The sequence below is a fragment of the Carcharodon carcharias genome, chromosome 7, assembly GCF_017639515.1.
Source record: "Carcharodon carcharias isolate sCarCar2 chromosome 7, sCarCar2.pri, whole genome shotgun sequence".
Lineage (NCBI taxonomy): Eukaryota > Metazoa > Chordata > Chondrichthyes > Lamniformes > Lamnidae > Carcharodon > Carcharodon carcharias.
Window position 1 is genome coordinate 25,524,076 of NC_054473.1, and position 21,814 is coordinate 25,545,889.

Sequence of the window (21,814 nt, forward strand, 5' to 3'; positions counted from 1 at the left end):
CCCTTGTCCAATGTTATGCTATAAATACTTTCATACAAGTCTATGATGGACCGGGGGGGGGGGGGGGGGGGGTGCTTGTTGTTACAAGCGTAATATCATGTTTGTTAGCAACAGCTCCAGAGCATATTTACATCCATCTTGGATGCAATAAGTAATGTCCAATTGTGGCCCAGATTAGATGAAAAATCGATAATGAACACTTCCTAATATCAGCAGATTTTGATCATGTGTAAAGGAGGGCGACTCCGTTGAAAGCAAAAGGTGAAGAAGTAGGAGATTCCTTCCCACTCTTCACCCATTTTAAAAGTCGATTCCTTCTCCCTTTTCCCGGGTCCCACATTCTGAGGTGTCCCTGACCCAGCCCCAGCCCCAGTCCCAGCAGATACTCAAACACCAAAATGTCTCTCTCGCTCACCGTATAGTTTTCCACCAGCTCCGACCCGATGATACAGATTTCTTTTCTCTCATAGTGCCCCTCAGAAAACCGCCCCGCCTCCATCCTATTTCTAATAATGTAAACAAGGAGAAGGAAATAAATAAATAAATATCCTTTCCTCCTCCCCTCCACTCCCTCAGCCCCTGCTTCGCACCGCCGCCATTTCGACTCCGCTCCTGGCCGCCAGCAGCTACAACAACAACTTTACTGACATGCGCACAAGGGTCACGGACCCGTCACGTGCTCCTTGCTTTGCTCATCCTGAGCGCAACCTGTAAATTATTGATGACTAGTTTCTCCCAGTCACATCTGCACAAATGGATTTGCAATCTTTGTCACTGTTGCAGATTACAAATATAACGGCAAACCTTAATAAAATTGCTTCAGCATTTTTTAACTTAATAATTTACATGACCTTACTTCTCAGTAAGGAAAACTATTCAAAAGCACCTTACCCACCACAGCATCAAGAACAACTTTTATTTATATAGTACCTTTATGGTAATTAAACACCCCAAAGAAAACTCTTCACAGGAGCTTTATAAAGGAAAATTTGCCACCAAGCCACTTAAGGCAATGTTAGGGCAGATGGCCAAAAACTTGGTCAAAGAAGTATGCTTTAAGGAATCTTAAAGGAGGAAAGAGATCGAGAGGCAGAGAGGTGTGGGGAGGGTATTCTGGAGGCTACTGAAGAGATAGGGGCAAGGGCATGACGAGATTTCAAAATATGGATGAGAATTTTAAAATCAAGGCATTGCTTGACCAGGAGCCAACGTAAGTCAGTGAGCACAAGTGTGATAGGTGAAAGGGACTTGTTGCAAGTAAGGACACAAGCAGCAAATTTTTGCGTGATCTCAAGTTTACAGAGGGTAGAATGCAGGAGGGCGGCCAGGAATGCGTTGAAATAGTCAAATTTGGAGGTAACAAATACACGGATGCAGGTTTCAGCGGTGGATTATCTGAGAAAGGGGAAAAGTTTTGTGAGGTTACAGAGATGGGAATAGTCTTGGGGGTGGTACTCATATTGTTTCTTAAAGAATTTTGCCTCCACTGTTCCCTCCTCAAATCCATTCCATCAGTTGATCAAAACGATCTGTATCAGTCCTAAACTTGCTTTATAATAGTTTCAACCTGCATCCCCTGATTAACTCTCACAATTTAAGCTATGTTAACTACATTTTACACCTCTATAACATTATTTAACAGATTCCTCCACTCCATGCTAAAAAAAATTTCTGTCTTTCGTCATGAATACAAGGGATCAGCCTCAGGGTTAAAAACAAAAAACTGCGGATGCTGGAAATCCAAAACAAAAACAGAATTACCTGGAAAAACTCAGCAGGTCTGGCAGCATCGGCGGAGAAGAAAAGAGTTGACATTTCGAGTCCTCATGACCCTTCAACAGAACTAGGTCAAAAACAGAATTACCTGGAAAAACTCAGCAGGTCTGGCAGCATCGGCAGAGAAGAAAAGAGTTGACGTTTCGAGTCCTCATGACCCTTTAGCAGAACTAGGTCAAAAACAGAATTACCTGTAAAAACTCAGCAGGTCTGGCAGCATCGGCGGAGAAGAAAAGAGTTGATGTTTCGAGTCCTCATGACCCTTCGCCCTTCGACAGAACTTGAGTTCGAGTCCAAGAAAGAGTTGAAATATAAGCTGGTTTAAGGTGTGTGTGGGGGGGGGGGGGGCGGAGAGAGAGAGAGAGAGGTGGAGGGGGTTGGTTTGGTTGTAGGGACAAACAAGCAGTGATAGAAGCAGATCATCAAAAGATGTCAACAACAATAGAACAAAAGAACACATAGGTGTTAAAGTTGGTGATATTATCTAAACGAATGTGTGCAGAAAAGAACAGAACTTCTTCAAGGAGGTAGGCATTTCTTGAAGTGAATATTAGGAGAGGGGTGAAATATAAGCTGGTTTAAGGTGGGGGGTGGGGGGAGAGAAGTTGGGGGGGTGGTGTGGTTGTAGGGACAAGCAAGCAGTGATAGGAGCAGATAATCAAAAGATGTCACAGAGAAAGGAACAAACAGCTGTTGAAGGTGGTGATATTATCTAAATGAATGTGCTAATTAAGAATGGATGGCAGGGCACTCAAGGTACAGCGGTAGTGGCCTCAGGGTTCTCCTCAACACTGGCTCCAAAAGTTGACTGTGGTAACTAAGGGGATAGCCCCTCCTGTTGTCTATCAGATGTCATGTGATTTTCTGTTAAGGCTCCAGTGAGCCCTAAGCGCGGGCAATCCGGAGGATGGAGCTTCCTGATCAGAGTCCTGATCGAGCGTGCAGCACCTGAAAAGCTCCCTGAAATAAAGTTTAGTTGTTTCCTGTTGAAACCTGTCTGGTGTCGAGTCATTACATTGACTGTCTTCGTTGTGTCTCAGCAAGCAGAACTGAAAGTATGAAAGCAAAAAACTGTGGATGCTGGAAATCCAAAACAAAAACAAAAATACCTGGAAAAACTCAGCAGGTCTGGCAGAACTGTTGAAGGGTCATTCAGACTCGAAGCCTTAACTGTGCTCCTCTCCGCAGATGCTGCCAGACCTGCTGAGTTTTTCCAGGTATTTTTGTTTTTGCACTGAAAGTATGGTCTGGCCAGAGCAATGTTTGAAATGGCCAAGCCTTCCAATTACTTATTTTCAACTATTTTGTCTCCCTCTTTTCCTCTTCCTCTTTTCCATTTGGTTTGGATATGTTTAATGGGTGTTTAACAGCAAAAACTCTTCAATCTCTTGCAATGCAGTTCAGGCTGGATGAGCACTGAGAATTAGATCTAATACTCTGATTTGCTAATTGGCATATGGTGAAATTTGGTGAATGCTAAATCAAGAATTTTCATATGTTGCCACCATGGCATAGCAGGTATATCAGCTCCCTTTTTGATTGGCCTGGATTTTGTGGGTCAGGGTTGATTGGTGATTGCTGACAGTTCACTGTTCTTATCCTCTGAAGGAGGCCCTCTGAAACTGATTGCAGCTTCAGGATGTTGCATGTGTAGATTAGCATGGAAATCCTGAAGTTGTAGTTTGTCACTCAGGGCTCCAACTACTAACCCCCACCCCACCACCCCCTCTCAGGGGGTAATAATGAAATCAGTGAGAACTTCAACTTTCCTGCTTCCACTTTTCCCCTTGAAACCCCGTAAAGAAGATACACCCTATTTAATCAGATATAACTGTGTTTTTAACACAGATGTAATTAATAAAATTTAATAAACAACAGAACTTGCCCTGAAAAAATAATTTTTTATTCATGGAGTGCTGTTAACTGATTAATTAGTAGATATTTTAAGCTAAGTTTTAAAAATAATTTTGATTTGAAAAATGTTTTTACAGAATATTTTACCTTCTACCTCACCCTATCCATTCCAATCTTTAAGTTGCTTCATATAAAAAATTTTAAAATTGATTTTATTTTAGTGTTCGGTTTCTTGTTTTATTTCTTGTTTGGGGAGGTCTGTGAAAATCCTTTAATGTGATTGACTACTTGGACCCTCTGATGACATTAGTCCAACCCCAAGCTGTGAATGCCCAGTAAAGAAAGCTGCTACCAGTTGCAGTACCATAGCACAGTGATAAAGGTGAAATCCTCATCAGAGAGATCGTTAAATTGCTAAGTCTCCTAGCAAGACTTAATTCATGGCAAGCGGCAAGCAGCAAGCACCCTGGGCCGATGATTTTCCGAACAGACAGTAGTGGTGAAAAGGTGTTTTTCAGACTAGAGGGAAGTGTGTAGTGGTGTCCTCCAAGGGCCGGTGTTGAAACTAGTGCTGTGTGTCAACCCTGTCAATTGTTTTTTGAAGTTCAGATATCTCACTGCATGTGAGGAGTGCTATATAAATGCAAGTTGTTCTCATCATTTTCTCATAACACTTTTGGTACCAGCATGCCCAATTGGAGTTAAACCTCAATATGTAGACAGTGAGCCCCATGTTACTGAGTCCTTAATCGGAACAAATGTAAGAACTCTGAACAAATTGAAGAATTGGAGCAAGTATATGCTTTTGTCCAATAAATTCATTGATTTTGGACAAAATGTAATATTTATTTCCATATCATTTGACAATGTAACAAATACCTGCATTTATTATGTGTGCAAATGAGCAGAAAACAAAATTCTATCTGTGCAATTTACATTTCTGCCACATATTTCCAGACAAACAAGCTTTACAGGTGAGTGTAACAGGCAATGCACAATGGAAAATAAAGAGGTCTTTTGGAACGGAGGGACTCGTACATCAAAGGCAGTCATAGCAATTTAAACCAATGCCCTAAGCTGCTCTTGAATCAAATTACATTCCTGTTCAGTTACAGGAATAAAGCCATCAGATCATTCCAACCAGCAATGCCATCTGCTTTTCGCAATCAGCAATCCATATTCTATGATATAAATGTAAAATAATCAGATATTGTACCAGAGCATTATTCAAATCTCTAGGTTTATTTAAGCATATATTAGTTATAGAGAATCAGAGGAAAAACAAAACGTGTGTTTTTTTAATTCTTTCATGGGATGGACACCATTGGCAAGCCCAGCATTTATAACTCATTCCTAATTGCTTTGAGAAGATGTGAGCTAACTTCTTGAACTGCTGCAGCCCATGTGGTGTAGGTAAACCCACAGTGCTGTTAGAGAGGGAGTTCCAGGTTTTTGGTCCACCGATAGTGAAGAAAAGGTAATATCGTTCCAAGTCAGGATGCTATGTGGCTCAGAGATGAATGTGCAGGTGGTGGTGTTCCCATTCATTGCTGCCCTTGTCCTCCTGGTCGCAGGTTTGGAAGGTGATGTCAAAGAAGTCAAGACACTGCAGTTGCATCTTATAGATGGCACACACAGCTGCCACTGTGTGCCAGTGATGGAGGGAGTGAATGTTTAAGATGGAGTGTCAATCAGGAAGGCTGCGTTGTCCTGGATGATGTCGAGCTTCTTGCTTGCTATTGGAGCTGCACTCATCCAGGCAAGTGGAGAATATTCCATCACACTCCTGATTTGTGCCTTGTAGATAGTGGACAGGCTTTAGGGAGTTAGGAGCTGAGTTACTCACCACAAAATTCCCAGCTTCTTACCTGATCCTGAAGCCACAATATTTATATAGCTGGTCCAGTTAAGTTTCCAGTCAATGCCCTTAAGATGTTTGTGGTGGAGGGAATCAGCAATGGTAATGCCATTGAACGTCACAGGGAGGTGGTTAGATTCTCTCTTGTTACAGATTATTATTGCCTGACATTTGTGCGGTGTGAATGCTGCTTGCCTCTTATCAGCCCAAGCCTGAATGTTGTCCAGGCCATGCTGCAAGTGGGCACAGACTGCTTCAATATCACTATCTAATCATTAGCAAACATCCCCACTTCTGACCCTGTGATGGAGGGAATTTCATTGATGATGCGACTGAACATGGTTGGGCCTAGGATTCTACCCTGAGGAACTCCTGCAGTGATGTCCTGGGCTGAGATGATTGGTCTCCAGAAACCACACCCTCTTCCTTTGTGCTAGGTATGACTCTAGGTACTGAAGAGTTTCTCCCTGTTTTTTTTTTATTCGTTCATGGGATGTGAGCATCGCTGGCTAGACCAGCGTTTATTGCCCATCTCTAATTGCCCTTGTTCAGAGGGCATTTAAGAGTCAATCACATGTAGGCCAGACCAGGTAAGAACAGCAGATTTCTTTCCCTAAAGGACATTAGTGAACCAGATGGATTTTTACAACAATCGGCAATGGTTTCATGGTCGTCATCAGAGTTTTAATTCCAGATTTTTATTTAATTCAAATTTCACCATCTGCTGCGGTGGGATTTGAACCTGGGTCCCCAGATCCCATTGACTTCAATTTGGCTAGGGATCCTTGATGCTGTACTTAGTCAACTGCTGCCTTGATGCCAAGGCCAGACACTCTCACCTCACCTCTTGAATTCAATTCAATTGTCCATTTTTGGACAAAAGCTGTAATGAAGTCTGGAGCTGAGTGGCCCTGGAGGATCCCAAACTGAGCATTGGTGAGTAGGTTATTGCTGAGTAAGTGCACTTGATAGCACTGTTGACAACACCTTCCATCACTTTACTGATGATTGAGAGTAGATTGATGTGGCAGTAACTGGCCAGATTGAATTTGTCCTACTGTTTTTTGAGGATGGGAATATTTATGGAGCCTCCTCCTCCCATTCTTGACTGGGTGTGGCATGACTGCAAGCTTTCATCTGATCCATTGGTTGTGGGATCACTTAGCTGTATCTATCACACACTGCTTCCTCTGTTTAGTATGCAAGTAGTCCTGCATTGCAGCTTCAACAGGTTGGTCCTTCATTTTTAGGCATGTCTGGTGTTGCTTCTGGTATGCTCTCCTGGACTCCTCATTGATGGTAATAGAAGGGTGAGGGATATGTGGTTACATATAGGTTAAATACAATTCTGCTGCTGCTGATGGTCCACAGTGCCAAATGAATGCCCAGCTTTGAGCTTCTAAATCTGTTCTGAATCTATCTTGTTTAGCCTGGTTGTAGAGCCACACAGCAAAATGGAAGGTAACCTCAGTGTAAATTCAGGACTTTGTCTACATCAAGGACTATGTGGTGGTCACTCTTACCAATACTGTCATGGACAGATGCATCTGCACAGGTAGGATGGTGAAGGCAAGATCAAATAGATTGGTTCCTTCATCCAAGCCACTCTTAGTGATGGACAATGAAGCCCCCCCCACCCAGAATACCTCTTGTACCCTTGCTACCCTCAATGCTTCTTTCAAATGGTGTCCAACATGGAGGAGTATTGATTCATCAGCTGAGGGAGGGTTGTAGGTGATAATCAGCGGGACATTTCCTTGCCCATGTTTGGCCTAATGTTGAGGACTCCCAGGGCCCCTCCCTCCCAATTGTATATCATTGTGCTACCACCTCTAGTCAGTCTATCCTGAGGAGTCTGGGAAAATGGCTGTAAGGTAATGATTCTATGAGTATGATTATGTTAGGCTGTTGCTTGAATAGTCTGTGGGAAAGCTTTCCCCATCTTGGCCCCAGTCCTCAGACATTACTCAGGACGACTTTGCAGAGTTGACTGGGGGTGGTGTGCCTTTGTCACTTCTGATGCCAATGCCAGTGCCAAGTGGTTCATCCAATTTTATTTTTTGCCTTTTTTGACATGGTTTGATAAGAGTCAACCACATTACTATGGGTCTGGACTGGGTAAGAACAGCATATTTCCTTCCCTGAAGGATATGAATGAACCAAATGGGTTCTTTCGATATTCCAGCAGTTTTGTGGTTAACCTTACTGAAATTAGCTTTTTGTATCAGGTTTAATGATTAAAATTACAACCTAGAAACCATTGTTGATTGTCGTAAAAACCCATCTGATTCACAAATGTTCTTTAGGGAAAGAAATCTGCCGTCCTTACCTGTTATGGCCTATATGTGACTCCAGACCCACAGCAATGTTGTTGACTCTTAAATGCCCTTGAAATGGCCTAGGGAGACCTCAGTTATATGAAACCGCTAAAAAGCCATAAAAAAGGAATGAAACTAGACAAACCACCAGGCATCGACTGAGGCGTCGGAAAAACAACGGCAAACTCAACCCTGTCCACTCTGTAAAGTCCTCCTTACTAACATCTGGGGGCTAGTGCCAAAATTGGGAGAACTGCCTCACAGACCAGTCAAGCAACAGCCTGACATAGTCATACAATGAAAATTTTCACATACATGCATTGCAGCAGGAATCATAATTAGGAACTGGAATCGCAGTGGAGTTTTCTTTGTCCTAGTTGTTTTTCCAGCTGAGATCAGCTAACTCAGCAATGAATCAACCTAGTCTAAATGGTTTTGTACTAACCCTGGCATTGCCTTTCCCCAGAAAGCTATCAGTGGAGCTTAGTAGAAGATTTTAAAACTATACTTTCCCAGTATCCATATGGGTGAAAGACTTTATGCCATAAGTATTCCCACAAGGTTTCTTGTTCTTTTAAGAAAGCTGGATTGTACAAGTTGTTGCTTATGCTTTTTGTTAGACAGAACTGACTCTCAGCAACAACCAAGTTAAATCATTTATAATCATAGCACTAGCATAATAATTTAGCTTTAGCATTATTACAATACCTTTTTGCGTCCTGATAAAGTAAGAGTCTAATTTTTCTGTAGCTTCTTTTGGCAATGATGTATTCCTAAATAAATAAATAATCAAAAATAAGGTGAAGGGGATCTTTTTTTAGTGTAACAAGTTGTTATGATCTAGAATGCAATGCCTGAAAGGCTGGTGGAATAAGATTCAAGAGTAACTTTCAAAACCGAATTAGATACATAAAGGAAAGGGGAAAAAAATCACAGTGCTTTGGAGAAACAAAAGGAGAGTAGAACCAATTGGATTGCTTTTTCAAAGAGCTAGCACAAGTATGATGGGTCAAATGGGGCCTCTTTCTCTGCTGTATTATTCTATGATTATAGGAGTTGCTTTCCTGTATTTAGAAAATATCTCTAGGTGGTTTTGTTTGAGTGAAGAACATGGTCATCTTGCCCTTTAGTGTATTGACATGCTGCAGTGAAAATAAACACCTAAATATCAATGTCCGTCCACATTCATTTAGGGACTCATCAAGGACACTTCCGCATTTTGACACATTTTATCTTATCATACATGAGTTTTCTCATTTCTCCCCTCCCCTCCTCTCAATGGGGGAAGTTCACAACCAAACTTAATCCTATCCTAAAATGCAACTTCCTTCTTTCTTTACCTACCCACAGATGTTCATGTCAGCAGGAGTCACTGGACAGTGGCAAAAAAATAACAACAATCCTATTTTTCCTTCCCTACCCAAGCGTGTTGAGGTTAGTTATGGTGGCCCAACTAATAAGCTGGTTAAAATTACCTATGCTGCAAAGATCAGAGAGAAAACATGTGATCTTCTAGAGACATATGCCTCAGCTATTCGCTGCCTCAACCAACTGCATCACAACAGCTCTAATACTTTTATCATGATTTCAAAAGTTAGTTCCAAGATCAATGATACTCTTGATGGTGCAATGTTAGTGGAAAGCAGCTTGTTCCTAAGCAAAATCTGAAGAAAGCTTGCTGTTATGCTGATGGACCAGAAATTATTGTTAACACTGAGGTGAACCTGGTGAGAGAAAGCAAACACTTGGAGGGGGAAATTAACCCCCAATAATGGGTGGCTTTGGATTGGGTGGTATGTTAAAATTTTAAAAACCACAAACGCCAATCCAACCCGTCTTGAACTCATCCATTTCCACGTTCACAGAGACAGGATGAAATAGTGGGGGCAAGGCAACAGACAACCAACCCACTCCCAGGCAGCAGGTTGTTCATTTAAATATTTTAATATGGTTGAATGCCTGACATTTTATATCCCATCCTGATTTAACCCTAGTCAGCTGGGCTTCCCAGGCTTTGGAAAAGCTGAGAGTTAAAGGGAGGTGAGGACTGCTACATAGAAGAGGTAAGTGCTTTTCCAACACTCCAACCAGGCGGAGAAGGAGGCTCACCAAGCTAACCTGCTTCCTTCCCCATTAATAGACTCCCAACATTGTGGGCACCTACTCTGTGATCACTGAAAAGAAAACTGAGCATGTGGGAACCAATGCTCCCTCTCCGTTGCAGGTAAGAACCTGGTGATCAGTTGTGAAGCACTCTTGTTTTTTTCTGTATGTGGCGCATTTCTGGCCTATTCCTCACTCCTGCACTGTGGCGATCACCAGAACCATCTCCTGCTTTATCCAGAGGTTGAAAATGGACTGTGTTCCAGGGAACATGGTGTACAAATCTCTATATAAAGGGGGAAAAATGTGCCCAACATTCCCCTCATCCTGATGGCCATCTTTGTGTGTGGTTGCATTTAGCTGTGTATATACCCTTGGTACATAAACACCAAGTGTCACTACATGCTGAGGTTCTACTTGTCCCTGATGTTACAAAGGATGTGTCAGGCCACGCTGCCATGGAACTCCCCAAGTAGTTGGACGGTGCTGTACCACCTGTCCCTCGTGGAAAAATTTATGCAGAAAAATACCTTTGACCACAAATCCTTCAGGCAGTGGTCAGCCTAGAGGCCCTGTGGGAAAAGGAGATGGTGGATCCTGTCGGATGGTTCCCCAAGCAGACTGTCAATGTCATTTGGCAGAATGCCTCATCGCCAAAAATTTCCAACAAGCATCAAGACATAGCTTGGCTGGTGGTGAGAAAGGCCCTCCCCATTAGGTCCTTCATACACACCAGGAGTCTCACTCCCTCTGCACGTTGCTCTTGAGGTGGCTGTGGCAGGGAACAGACCATTGTTCACCTCCTTGTGGAATCTGTCTTTGCAAAGAAGGCCTGGAAAGAGATGCAGTGGTTTTTGACGAGGTTCATCCCAAGCAGTACTGTGACACAGGACTCTGTGCTCCATGGGCTGTTCCCAGGGACAAACACTGAGACAAACATCAACTGCAGCTGCAGGATCAGCAGCTTGGTGAAAGATGCTCTTTGGTCTGCCCGAAACTTGTTGGTCTTCCAGTGCAAAGTATTATCCCTGACCGAGTGTTACAGACTGGCACATTCCAAGGTAAGGGACTACATGCTGAGGGATGCACTAAAACTTGGGGCAGCTGCCGCAAAGGTGCAATGAGGAAAGGTCACTGTCTAATGACTTTCAGCCATAGTGCACTAAGGGGCTGGGAATTGTTTAGACTCCTCAGGCTATATGACTCACATGGAATGTATGCAGTGAATATTACACGTAACACAATTTTATTAAAGTACATCAGAGTGCAACATGATATATGTAGACAACTTAAATACCATTGCACTGTCTGACTGTCTGTTATGACCATTTTGAAATGTCTGTCATGTTCTGTGATTTCCGTGACCTCAGGGTACGACATGATCTATGTGGAAAACTTGAATATTATTGCACTTTTTGTGATGGCCATTTTGAAATGTTTTGTAATGTTCCTTCAGATATTTTATGAATAAAGTAAATTTTTGCAAAGAAAACCCACCACCACCTCCCCACAGATTGACATTCCCTGTGATCACTAACTCCCACTGTCACACGATAAATCATTTACCAATACCCCCCCTTCTCAACCTTATCTACCAGCCCCACAGTCACACCCCCCAATGCCTTTGACACTCGAAACCACACTGTACCCAACCACTGTCCTTTGTGATCTCTACCCTGAGCAGCACAAAACCTCACTGTTCCTGAACTCCAGCCTCTCCTGCAGCATTCCCTGCCTGACAGGGAGCCAAACATATCAGTCAGGCTAACTTCCAGACAGGCATCCTTGTTCAAAATAAGCACACATGCTTTAACTCCATGACATTTGTGGAAACCCAAACAGACCAGAATTCCTTCTCCCCACTACTTGAAAATCCAATATTTTCCCACTCAAAAAACAAATCATTATGCTTGATGTTATGAGCTACTATGTCAGAGCCAGAATTTACAGTATTTGGCAAACAGCATCTGCCATTCATTAGACTTGCCTTTGCCCTTTTAACTTCCATGAGCTTTTTCATGGCAAGATGATGCAGTCAGGACGTGCACCCTCTACTGAGCATCTGGGACCAGTGTATCTCAGTAACCAAGTAAATTGAAGAATTAGTGAATAGCACCGACTCTGACATCAGTTACAAGAGTCTATTCAATGTCAAATAAGTTATAGAGAGAAAAATGAAGAGAGAGAAAACAATATTGGATTACAAGAAAGGAATAAAAGAGACAAAAAAGTTTAAAGAATATTTATATCTCCAACAACAATTAAAGATAGAAAGAATGAGATTCTGCAATTGTAGAAGTCAATTTTCAGTACCACAGAGATTGTTTGGCAACCATTAAGTCTTATCACACCATTAAAAAAGATATTTCAACTGAAATGGATAAGCCCTAACTTTCTGTGGGAAGTTTAGTCCATGCCTACCATCCAAGTACAGGAACATTACACTGTTCTGTGCATTTACATAGTAAGCAAGACAGTGAGATGCTGTTTGCAGGAAGCTTATGGCAGAGCATATATAACATAAATAACATTGAACGCCATTGGCCTCACCATTATTTTATAAGTCAATTCTGGCCCATTAGGTGCCCATCTTTAACAAAAATAGAATTACCTGGAAAAACTCAGCAGGTCTGGCAGCATCGGCGGAGAAGAAAAGAGTTGACGTTTCGAGTCCTCATGACCCTTCGACAGAACTTGAGTTCGAGTCCAAGAAAGAGTTGAAATATAAGCTGGTTTAAGGTGTGTGTGTGGGGGGCGGAGAGATAGAGAGAGAGAGAGAGAGGAGCCCATCTTTGTTAGCTGGCAATGCTGCAATTCAACACCAGGTGGCGATAGAGAATGTTCTGCAAAAGCAATTCAGCATTTTTATATCATTGTTAGACAAGGTCTTGATTCAGTTTGTGCTCACATTTGTGCAAGAAATAATTGTTTAAAAAGATCAGATGAAGTTAAAAAACAACCATGAATGCCAGTTTATGCTAAATTTGCTGCCCATTCAGGATGTCACAGGGACACTACAATTATCTGATGCATCATAAGTGGTGAGGTGTGGGAGTGGAATTCAGGTGCCATTCCTACTCTGTTGAAGGGTCATGAGGACTCAAAATGTCAACTGTGCTCTTCTCTGCCGAATGCTGCCAGACCTGCTGAGTTTTTCCAGGTATTTCTGTTTCTGTTTTTGTTTTGCCATTCCTACCCTCCCTGCTGGAAGATGAGAACAGGATGAAGCTTGACAGTGATGCCCTTAATCTCACTGTTAAATGTGGGATCTTGCTATGCATAAAATGACTTATGTCTCTTTACACAATGATAGTTGATGTAATTCAAAGTAATAGGAGCTATTTCTCAGAGATGTAAAAGGCACTAATTAAATACAAGTTTATCAGTCTTTTAAACTACACTACTTCCTTTTCAATGGAAATTTTTATAAATTCTTACAAGGGATCTGGGCGTCACTGGCCAGGCCAGCATTTTTATTGTCCATCACTAATTGCCCTTGAGAAAGTGGTGGTGAGCTGCCTCGTGAACTGCTGCCGTCCATGTGGTGTCTGATACACCCACAGTGCTGTTAGGGAAGGAGTCCCAGGATTTTGACTCAGTGACAGTGAAGGAATGGCGATATAGGTCCAAGTCAGGATGGTGTTTGGCTTGGAGGGGAACGTCCAGGTGGTGGTGTTCCCATGCATCTGCTGCCCTTGTCCTTCTAGATGGTAGAGTTCGCTGTTCGGAAGGTGATGTCGAAGGTGCCTTGGTAAGCTGCTGCAGTGCATCTTTTAGATGGTACACAGTGCTACTACTATGTGTCGGTGATGGAGTGAGTGGATGTTGAAGGTGATGGATGGGGTACCAATCAAGCAGACTGCTTTGCCTTAGACGGTGTCAAGTTTTTTGAGTGTTGTTCGAGCTGCACTCATCCAGGCAAGTAGAGAGTATTCCATCACATTCCTGACTAGTGCCTTGTAGATGGTGGACAGGCTTTGGAGAGTCAGGAGGTGAGTTACTCTTCACAGTATTCCCAGCATCAAACTTGCTGTTGTAGCCACAGTATTTATGTGGCTGCTTCAGTTCGGTTTTTGATCAATGGTAATCCCCAGGACATTGATAGTGGGAGGTTCAGCAGTGGTAATGCCATTGAATGTCGAGAGGAGATAGTTGGATTCTCTCTTGTTGGAGATGGTCATTGCCTGACACTTGAGTGGTGCAAATGTTATTTGCTACTTATCAACCCAAGCCTGAATGTTGTCCAGGTGTTGCTGCATTTAAACACGGACTGCTTCAGTATTTGAAGAGTCGCAAATGGTGCTGAACATTGTACAACCATCACAAACATCCCCACTTCTGACCTTATGATGGAGGGAAGATCATTGATGAAGCAGTTGAAGACAGTTGGGCCTAGGACACTATCCTGAGGAACTCCTGTAGTTATGTCCTGGGACTGAGATAATTAACCTCCAGCAACCACAATCATATTCCTTTGTGCCAAGTATGACTCCAGCCAGTGGAGAATTTTCCTACTGAGTCCTATTGAGTCCAATTTTGTTAGGGTTCCTTGATGCCACACTCAGTCAAATGCTGCCTTGATGTCAAGGGCAGACATTCTCATTTCACCTCTAAAGTTCAGCTCTTTTGACCATTTTTTCTCTAAGGCTGAAAGGAGATCAGGAGCTGAGTGGCCCTGGCAGAACCCAAACTGAACATCAGTGAGCAGTGTTATTGCTGCTTGACAGCGCTAACGATGACGCCTTTAACACTTTGCTGATGTTGAGAGTAGACTGATGGGTAGTAATGGGTCGGGTTGGATTTGTCCTCCTTTTTGTGAACAGGATATAGCTGGCCAGTTTTCCACATAGCAGAGTAGATGCCAGTGTTGTAGCTGTACTCAAACAGCTTGGCTAAGAGCGCAGCCAGTTCTGGAGCACATCTTCAGTACAATTGCTGGAATGTTGTCAGAGCCCATTACCTTTGCAGTATATAATGCCTTCAGCCATTTCTTGAAATCATGTAGGGTGAATCAAATTAGCTGAAGACTGGCATCTGCGATGCTGGGGACCTCAGGAGGAGGCCAAGATGGATCATCGACTCAACAGTTCTGGCTGATGATTGTTGAAAATGCTTCAGCTTTGCCTTTTGCACTGATGTGCTGTGCACCCCCATCATTGAGGATGGGAATATTAATGGAGTTTCCTCCTCTAGTTAGGACCACCATTCACGACGGGATGTGGCAGGACTGCAGAGCTTAGGTCTGATCCATTGGTTGTGGGATTACTTAGCTCCGTTTAGTTCATGCTGCTTTCATTGTTTGGCACGCAAGTAGTCCTATGTTGTAGCTTCACCAGGTTGACACCTCATTTTTCGGTATGCCTGGTTCTGCTCTTGGCCTAAAATCCTTCACTCGTTATTGAACCAAGGATGATCCCTTGGTTTAATGATAATGGTAGAGTGGAGGGTATGAGGTTATAGATTGTGGTTGTATACAATTCTACTGCTGCTGCTGGCCCACAGTGCCTCATGGATGCCCAGTTTTTAGTTGCTAGATCTGTTTGAAATCTATCTCACTTAGTACAGTGGTAGTGCCACACAACATGATGGACGGTATTCTCAATGTGAAGACGGGACTTTGTCTCCACAAGGACTATGTAGTGGTCACCCCTACTGACACTGTCATGGACAGATGCATCTCTGATTGGTTGATTGGTGACAACGAAGTCAAGTAGATTTTCCCTCTTGTTGGTTCCCTCATCACCTGCCGCAGATCTGGTCTAGCAGTTACATCCTTTAGGACTCAGTTAGTAGTGGTGGTACCAAGCCACTCTTGGTGATAGGCATTGAAGTCCCCCACCCAGAGTACATTCTGTGCCTTTGCCAGCCTCTGCGCTTCCTCCATGAAGGAGTACTGATTCATTAGCTGAGGGGAGTTCAGTAAGTGGTAACCAGCAGGTGGCTTCCTTGCCCATGTTTGACTTGATGCAATGAGACTTCATGGAGTCTGGAGTTGATGTTAAGAACTCCCAGAGCAACTCCCTCCTGACTGTATACCACTGTGCTGCCACCTCTGGTGGGTATGTCTGTCAGTGGAACAGGACATGCCCAGGGGTGGTGATGGTGGTGACTGTGACATGATCGGTATGTATGGTTCTGTGAATATGACTCTGCTGGCTATTGCTTAACTAGTCTGTGAGACAGCTCTCCCAATTTTGGCACAAGCCCCCAAATGTTAGTAAGGAGGACTTTGCAGGGTTGACATGTTTGTCATTATCATTTCCAATGCCTAGGTTGATGCTGGGTGATCTGTTCAGTTTCATTCCTTTTTGTAGGCTTTGTAGAGGTTTGATACAACTGAGTGGCTTGCTAGGCCATTTCAGAGGACATTTAAGAGTCAACCACATTACTGTGGGTCACATGTAGGCCAGGCCAGGTTAGGACAACAGATTTCCTTTCCTAAAGGACATTAGTGAATCAAATGGGCTTTTATAACAATCAACTACAGTTTCATGGTCACTATTACTGAGACTAGCTTTTCAATTCCATGTTTATTATTTTAAATTCCACCAGCTGCCATAGTGGGATTCGAACCCATATACCCAGAGCAATAGCGTAGGCCTCTGGATTATTGATCCAGTGACATTATCACAACACCACCGGCTCCTCTAAAAAAAAAGCTCGAGGGGTGACTTTCAAGAGATCACAATGAGATAGCTGCTCTGCCATGTGCGAACCCCTAAGCCAGAATCAGGTCATCTAGGAATAATTTAGCACCAGGTTCCCCACGAACAGACTATGCATTTACAGGAGAGAGGCGGCGCCCATCCAGCCGCACTCCAGCCCTGAATTGAGCGGCAATATGCACCAATTGGAGTCAGTTATCCCAGGCCAAGTAGTGACTCACGGCACTAGGCTGTCATTACGTTTAGGGGGAATTCTGACTTAGAGGCATTCAGTCATAATTCCACAGATGATAGCTTTGTACCATTGTCTCCTCAGCCAAGCACATACACCAAATGCCTGAACATGCAGTTGCTCTCATGCAGAGCAAGATTACTATTGCAACAACACAATCCTCAGTAGGGTAAAACTAACCTGTCTCATGATGGTCTATTGAACAAATCCTCATTCCATTTATATGTACACTCTTGTTAAGTTAGAATGTTTCTCTAGTTCTTTCCACAAAAGCCTGTTCTGTTACATATTTCTCAAGGAGAATTTATTAATAGTACAAAGCTTAGCTTTGCAGTCAGAAGCCATAACTGTAAGAGCTAATCCATTAATTGTTAATCCATTTGCTAGAATTTAGCCATTGTAAGCACCGTAGCCTCAGCTCTTCATGGTCCAGGATGAAATAGAACCAATAAAATGACTTGTTTAATAATATAAACAGCACATTGAGATGCCCAAACATGCAAAACAATTTACCTCAGAGTAGTAACATTCACAAATTCCAGATGTGTGCATGAAACAACTACAAGAGTAATTACATGAGTATTTTCCTTATGTAGTCAATTCTGCATTATGGTAGAGATCAATAAAATAATGAAAGGTCAGATAGTGTTCCTACTGATAAATCATTCTAGCTTAAGAGATGGGCGAGTACCAGGCGATATGAGTTTAAACTATGCAAGAATTGATGGGATGTTAGGCAGTTCTTCTATGCTCAGAGACTATATTGCCTCTGGAATATATTGTCGACTGGTGTAGAGGGTGCTGACTCTGCCTTCAAGAGGGAGCTAGCCCAGTTTCTGATCACATCATATAGAAGATAAATCTCTTGATAGGTAATACTTACAGAATCGTACAATAGTTAGTTACGGGACAGAAGGAGGCCATTCAGCCCATTGTGTCTGTGCCAGCTCTCTGCTTGAGCATTTCATCTAGTGCCACTCCCCTGTCTTTTTCCTGTAGCCCTGCAAATTGCTCCCCTTCAGATAATTATCCAATTCTCTTTTGAAAGCATCAGTTGAATCTGCATCTACCATACTCTCAGGCAGTGTATCCCAGATCCTAACTAGTCACTGAGTGAAATGTTTTCCTCATGCCGCCATTGCTTCTTTTGCCAATCACATTAAATCAAAGTTCTCAGGTTCTCAACCCTTCCATAAATGGGAACAGTTTTTCCAGATCTACCCTGTCCAGACCCCTAGACATTTTGAATACATCCACCAAATCTCCTCTCAATCTTCTCTTCTCTAAGGAAAATAACAGCCCCAGCTTCTCCAATCTATCCATATAACTGGTCCTCATCCCTGGAATCATTTTCATGAATCTTTTCACCCTCTTCTTTTTAAGTGTAACAAAATAATTTATTTTGTTCCTCAATGATGAACAAAATTAATTAATTTATGTTGGGAAGATACTTATATTTTGATTAGTTTCTGAGTTTTGGATTAAACTCTTTTCATCGTATATTTTTGCTGTTTTTTCTTGGTCCCTTTTTAGACATTCTAGTAAGTGGTGAGATATTATTGCGAAGTAAGTTTATGTAAATTATGGGGTGTTTTAACTCTTGCAATGCCATGATAAAATAGAGGAGTGGAGGCTGAAGCCTCGAAGAAGAGATGAGAACTATGAGTGATATTTTCACCAATAAGTAATATCTGTTAGCCCTTTTTCCTTAGATTTCCCAATTCTTCTCATAAGACTTCATCAATATTGCTCTTAAACTGGCAATCAAAACTATGCAAGATCAGCTTGGAATGTTGACCAGTTTGTCCTCATCTTGTGAAAGCACATGCACTCCACTTTACACCTCTCCAATTGCTCAGCCTAGATTGGATTCTACAAGTACGCATGTGAGCAAACTTCCAGATTATACCATAACTCGTTGGAAACAAGTCTTCTGAACCACTATCCCTGATTTGTAATAATATCAGTGAAATATCTGATGAAGGGAATGTGAAATGAGAAGTCATAGATACTGTACTTACAAATTACACAGAGAACAGCAGGTTCTAGGGAATGATCAAGGCAATAACATTACAGCGGTGATTAACAAGGCATCATTAATTATTAAAGAAAAACTGATGCAGCTTATCACCATTTGCTGAATTCATGACACCACCAGACATTGCCCCAATTGTCCATTATTTATGTAGTGTGATGGTATTTTTGCCCTGAGGTGGTGTGGTAGGAGAGCTGGGTAATCCATATTCTCACTGAGGAATTTAGTTGTAATCACCACAAGTTTATACACATATAGTAACAACAACTTGCATTTATTTATCACTTTTAATATAGAAAAACCTGCCAAGGGGTTTAGGTTTATAAAGAAAATGGACATCGAGCTAAAAGGTGGGTTTTAAGAATTGTCTTAATGAGGCGAGGGAGGTGGAGAGGCAGAGGGATCAAGGAAGGGAATTCCAGAGAGTGGAATCTCAACAGCTGAAAACACAGCCACCAACAGCAGGGCAAAGGAAAGGCCAGTATCAGAAGAATGGGGATTCAGGATCTAGACCTCTCTGCTGACAAGCAGCTCTCTGCTAACATTAGAAAAGATTAAAATGGTTTTAAAAGTCCCAAGGTGATCCACTGCACCTGGAAACTTTTCAAATTGATGAAAGCTGAGCTGAAGCAATGGAAGGTGATATCCTTGAAGTGGCCTTGCACCAATCATTGGAATTTGATTGGGGTGATTTCACATCTGAATTATACTGCACAAATTACAAGGATGCAAAGCCCAAACCAGTTGATACAAATATATACCAAAAACTAGCCTGAGACTAAACCAAATGTAACCATTACAGAAATAATCAATTGATATTAAGCCTAAAATCACACATTTCAATGAGAAAGGAATTATAGCGACTTTCAGATAAAGAACCAAACAAAAATAAACAGTATTTTTCATAGTTCAACTTAATGTTGAAAAACAAAACATTTACTTTGTCATTTGACTTTTAAGATACATTATTATTTTGTTTTAAGAATTTGATTATATCCCAAGTAAGACAGCAAAACAGGAAAAGAATCTCATGGCTTCAGATTTAACTCTTCCCCCTGTATACTTGAATATTTGGCCAGAGGCTATCACCTCTCAGTAAAAGGTACTGAGTCATCAGTAACATTTTAGCAGGAATTTCAAGGCTGGGAGACCTTGCATTATCCCCAGTGACATATCATGGACAAGAGAAGGTGAAAGGCCAAGATGCCAGTTTAATTATGTCCAGACGATAGCATTGCTGCCCTGCACGCCACCAGCCCCCACCCCACCCCCCACCGTGGCATTCAATTCTTATCTGCCATATTGTCAGTGATTTAGTGCTGTTAGGTTTGAATGGAAAGCCTCGCGTATGGTTAACGTATTGGTGGAGCTGTGGCCTATAAAAGATGTTGAAGGGTCGTTGACTCCCTGTCCGCCAACAGTGCTGTATCCAACCTCAACCATGGAAGATATTTACAAAGCAGCGGTGAGTACAATCCCTGAACGAAGACACATTTTTCGTAGTTTATATTTTCAATTGTTATTCCTGGCTCTGAAGCATGGAAATCAGATGCAGAGTGTAGATATGCTAGTGGTTTCTATATATATATATATATTTACACATAGAGAGAGAGGAAATACAAAGATATAGCATAATAATAATTACACCAGAATATGAATAAAGTACAGTTTTAAAGGTTTTAAAGGTTATATTTAAATTTGCAGCAGCGAACGAGTGACAACTTTTTCAAACAATTCATTGAATAGAAAATTTCCCTAATTTAAAAGTTAGGTACAAGAAAAGTTATTTTAAAATAATTTTCGAAAAAAATTTAAAAAGTTAAACATAAGACCTCTGCATTTCTTTTCTACAAATCATATTTAAAGGGCGAGGCTAGATTCGGTAATAATCTCCATACAACTATAACTAAGATAAAAACAGAAAACTGCGGATGCTGCAAATCCAAAACAAAAACAAAAATACCTGGAAAAACTCAACAGGTCTGGCAGCATCTGCGGACAGGAACACAGTTAACGTTTTGAGTCCGTATTTTATTGATTACGGTGCAATCTCGGCCTATAAACTTTTTAAATTGACAAATAAGCAAATGAAAAAAATAAAGTTAACCTTCCTTGGTCGATAAAATACAATTGATAAGGAGCTGAAGCGTGTCTTGGGTTTAAAGATACGTTTTTTATAACAAATAGTGAGCCATGAAATCTCTTAATGATTCCGAATTCAGATTTTTTGTTGCCTTTTTTATTGTCCCACTTTACAGGCGCCTCTCAATGAGTATAAAACAAACTGCAGGTGGATCTACCATCGGTGTGAGCGTGTTAGCCAACAATCAAATGATTCCTGTGCTCCCGGATTCAAACCTGTTGATGTTGGGTTATTTTATCATTTGTTTAAGATTGACTTGCAGCATTTATGGCTCAAGTTTGAAGAAGCGTGACAAAGGTCGGGATTTTTTAAAATGTTGGTCCGATCTATAAAAGTGTATTGAGTATTATTTATCATTCATAAGTTTACAATATAATTAACGGAAGCCTTTTATTGTTAATTTTTTTTTTAATACGGCTTTGTCTGTAATCTTTACCCTCGGCCTTCGAGGAATGCGATGAATAGTTGTTCCTCCGAGTTAAAGCTATTTCTGGGTATTGTGGGGGCGTTTATCTTGGCGATAAGCTCCCATCAACCGTGAGGGACCCAAATGCTCAGATAAAGATTTCAAGGATATATGTCTATGTCAATCAAAAACGTGGAACAAAGTAAACCATCCGCAGTATTTGTCTTAGCTCTGCTCAACAGTTGTCTTGTCGTGTATATTGTTAAAAATAACAAGGAGTCATGTTACCAAGGCCACAGCGAACAGAACTATAAAAGAGCTTTGTGTATTGGGTACTTATATCCAAACCATCCTGACTTAGAGGTGACGCCATAACAATGATAACAGCTGCCCCTTTTCATCACAGCTGTTTTAATAAGATCCC

The 21,814-nt window shown here is 41.8% G+C and overlaps 2 protein-coding genes across 9 annotated transcripts in view; one reads left to right on the forward strand and one right to left on the reverse strand.

The window, feature by feature from the left end:
- Nucleotides 1-618, reverse strand: part of nisch (nischarin) — a 53,424-nt gene extending 52,806 nt beyond the window's left edge. For all 8 annotated transcript variants that reach the window (XR_005943508.1, XR_005943507.1, XM_041191254.1 and 5 more), the window contains exon 1: nucleotides 416-618. Coding sequence is in view for 6 of the 8 variants with exons in the window: in XM_041191254.1 (XP_041047188.1) it covers nucleotides 416-499 (84 nt within the window). In the remaining 2 variants the exon portion in view is untranslated. The remainder of the gene's footprint in view (nucleotides 1-415) is intronic.
- A 9,335-nt stretch (nucleotides 619-9,953) lies between these two features.
- LOC121280204 (troponin C, slow skeletal and cardiac muscles) overlaps nucleotides 9,954-21,814 on the forward strand; it is a 33,981-nt gene continuing 22,120 nt past the window's right edge. The window contains exon 1 of the mRNA XM_041191950.1: nucleotides 9,954-10,030. The gene's annotated coding sequence lies outside the window, so the exon portion shown is untranslated. The remainder of the gene's footprint in view (nucleotides 10,031-21,814) is intronic.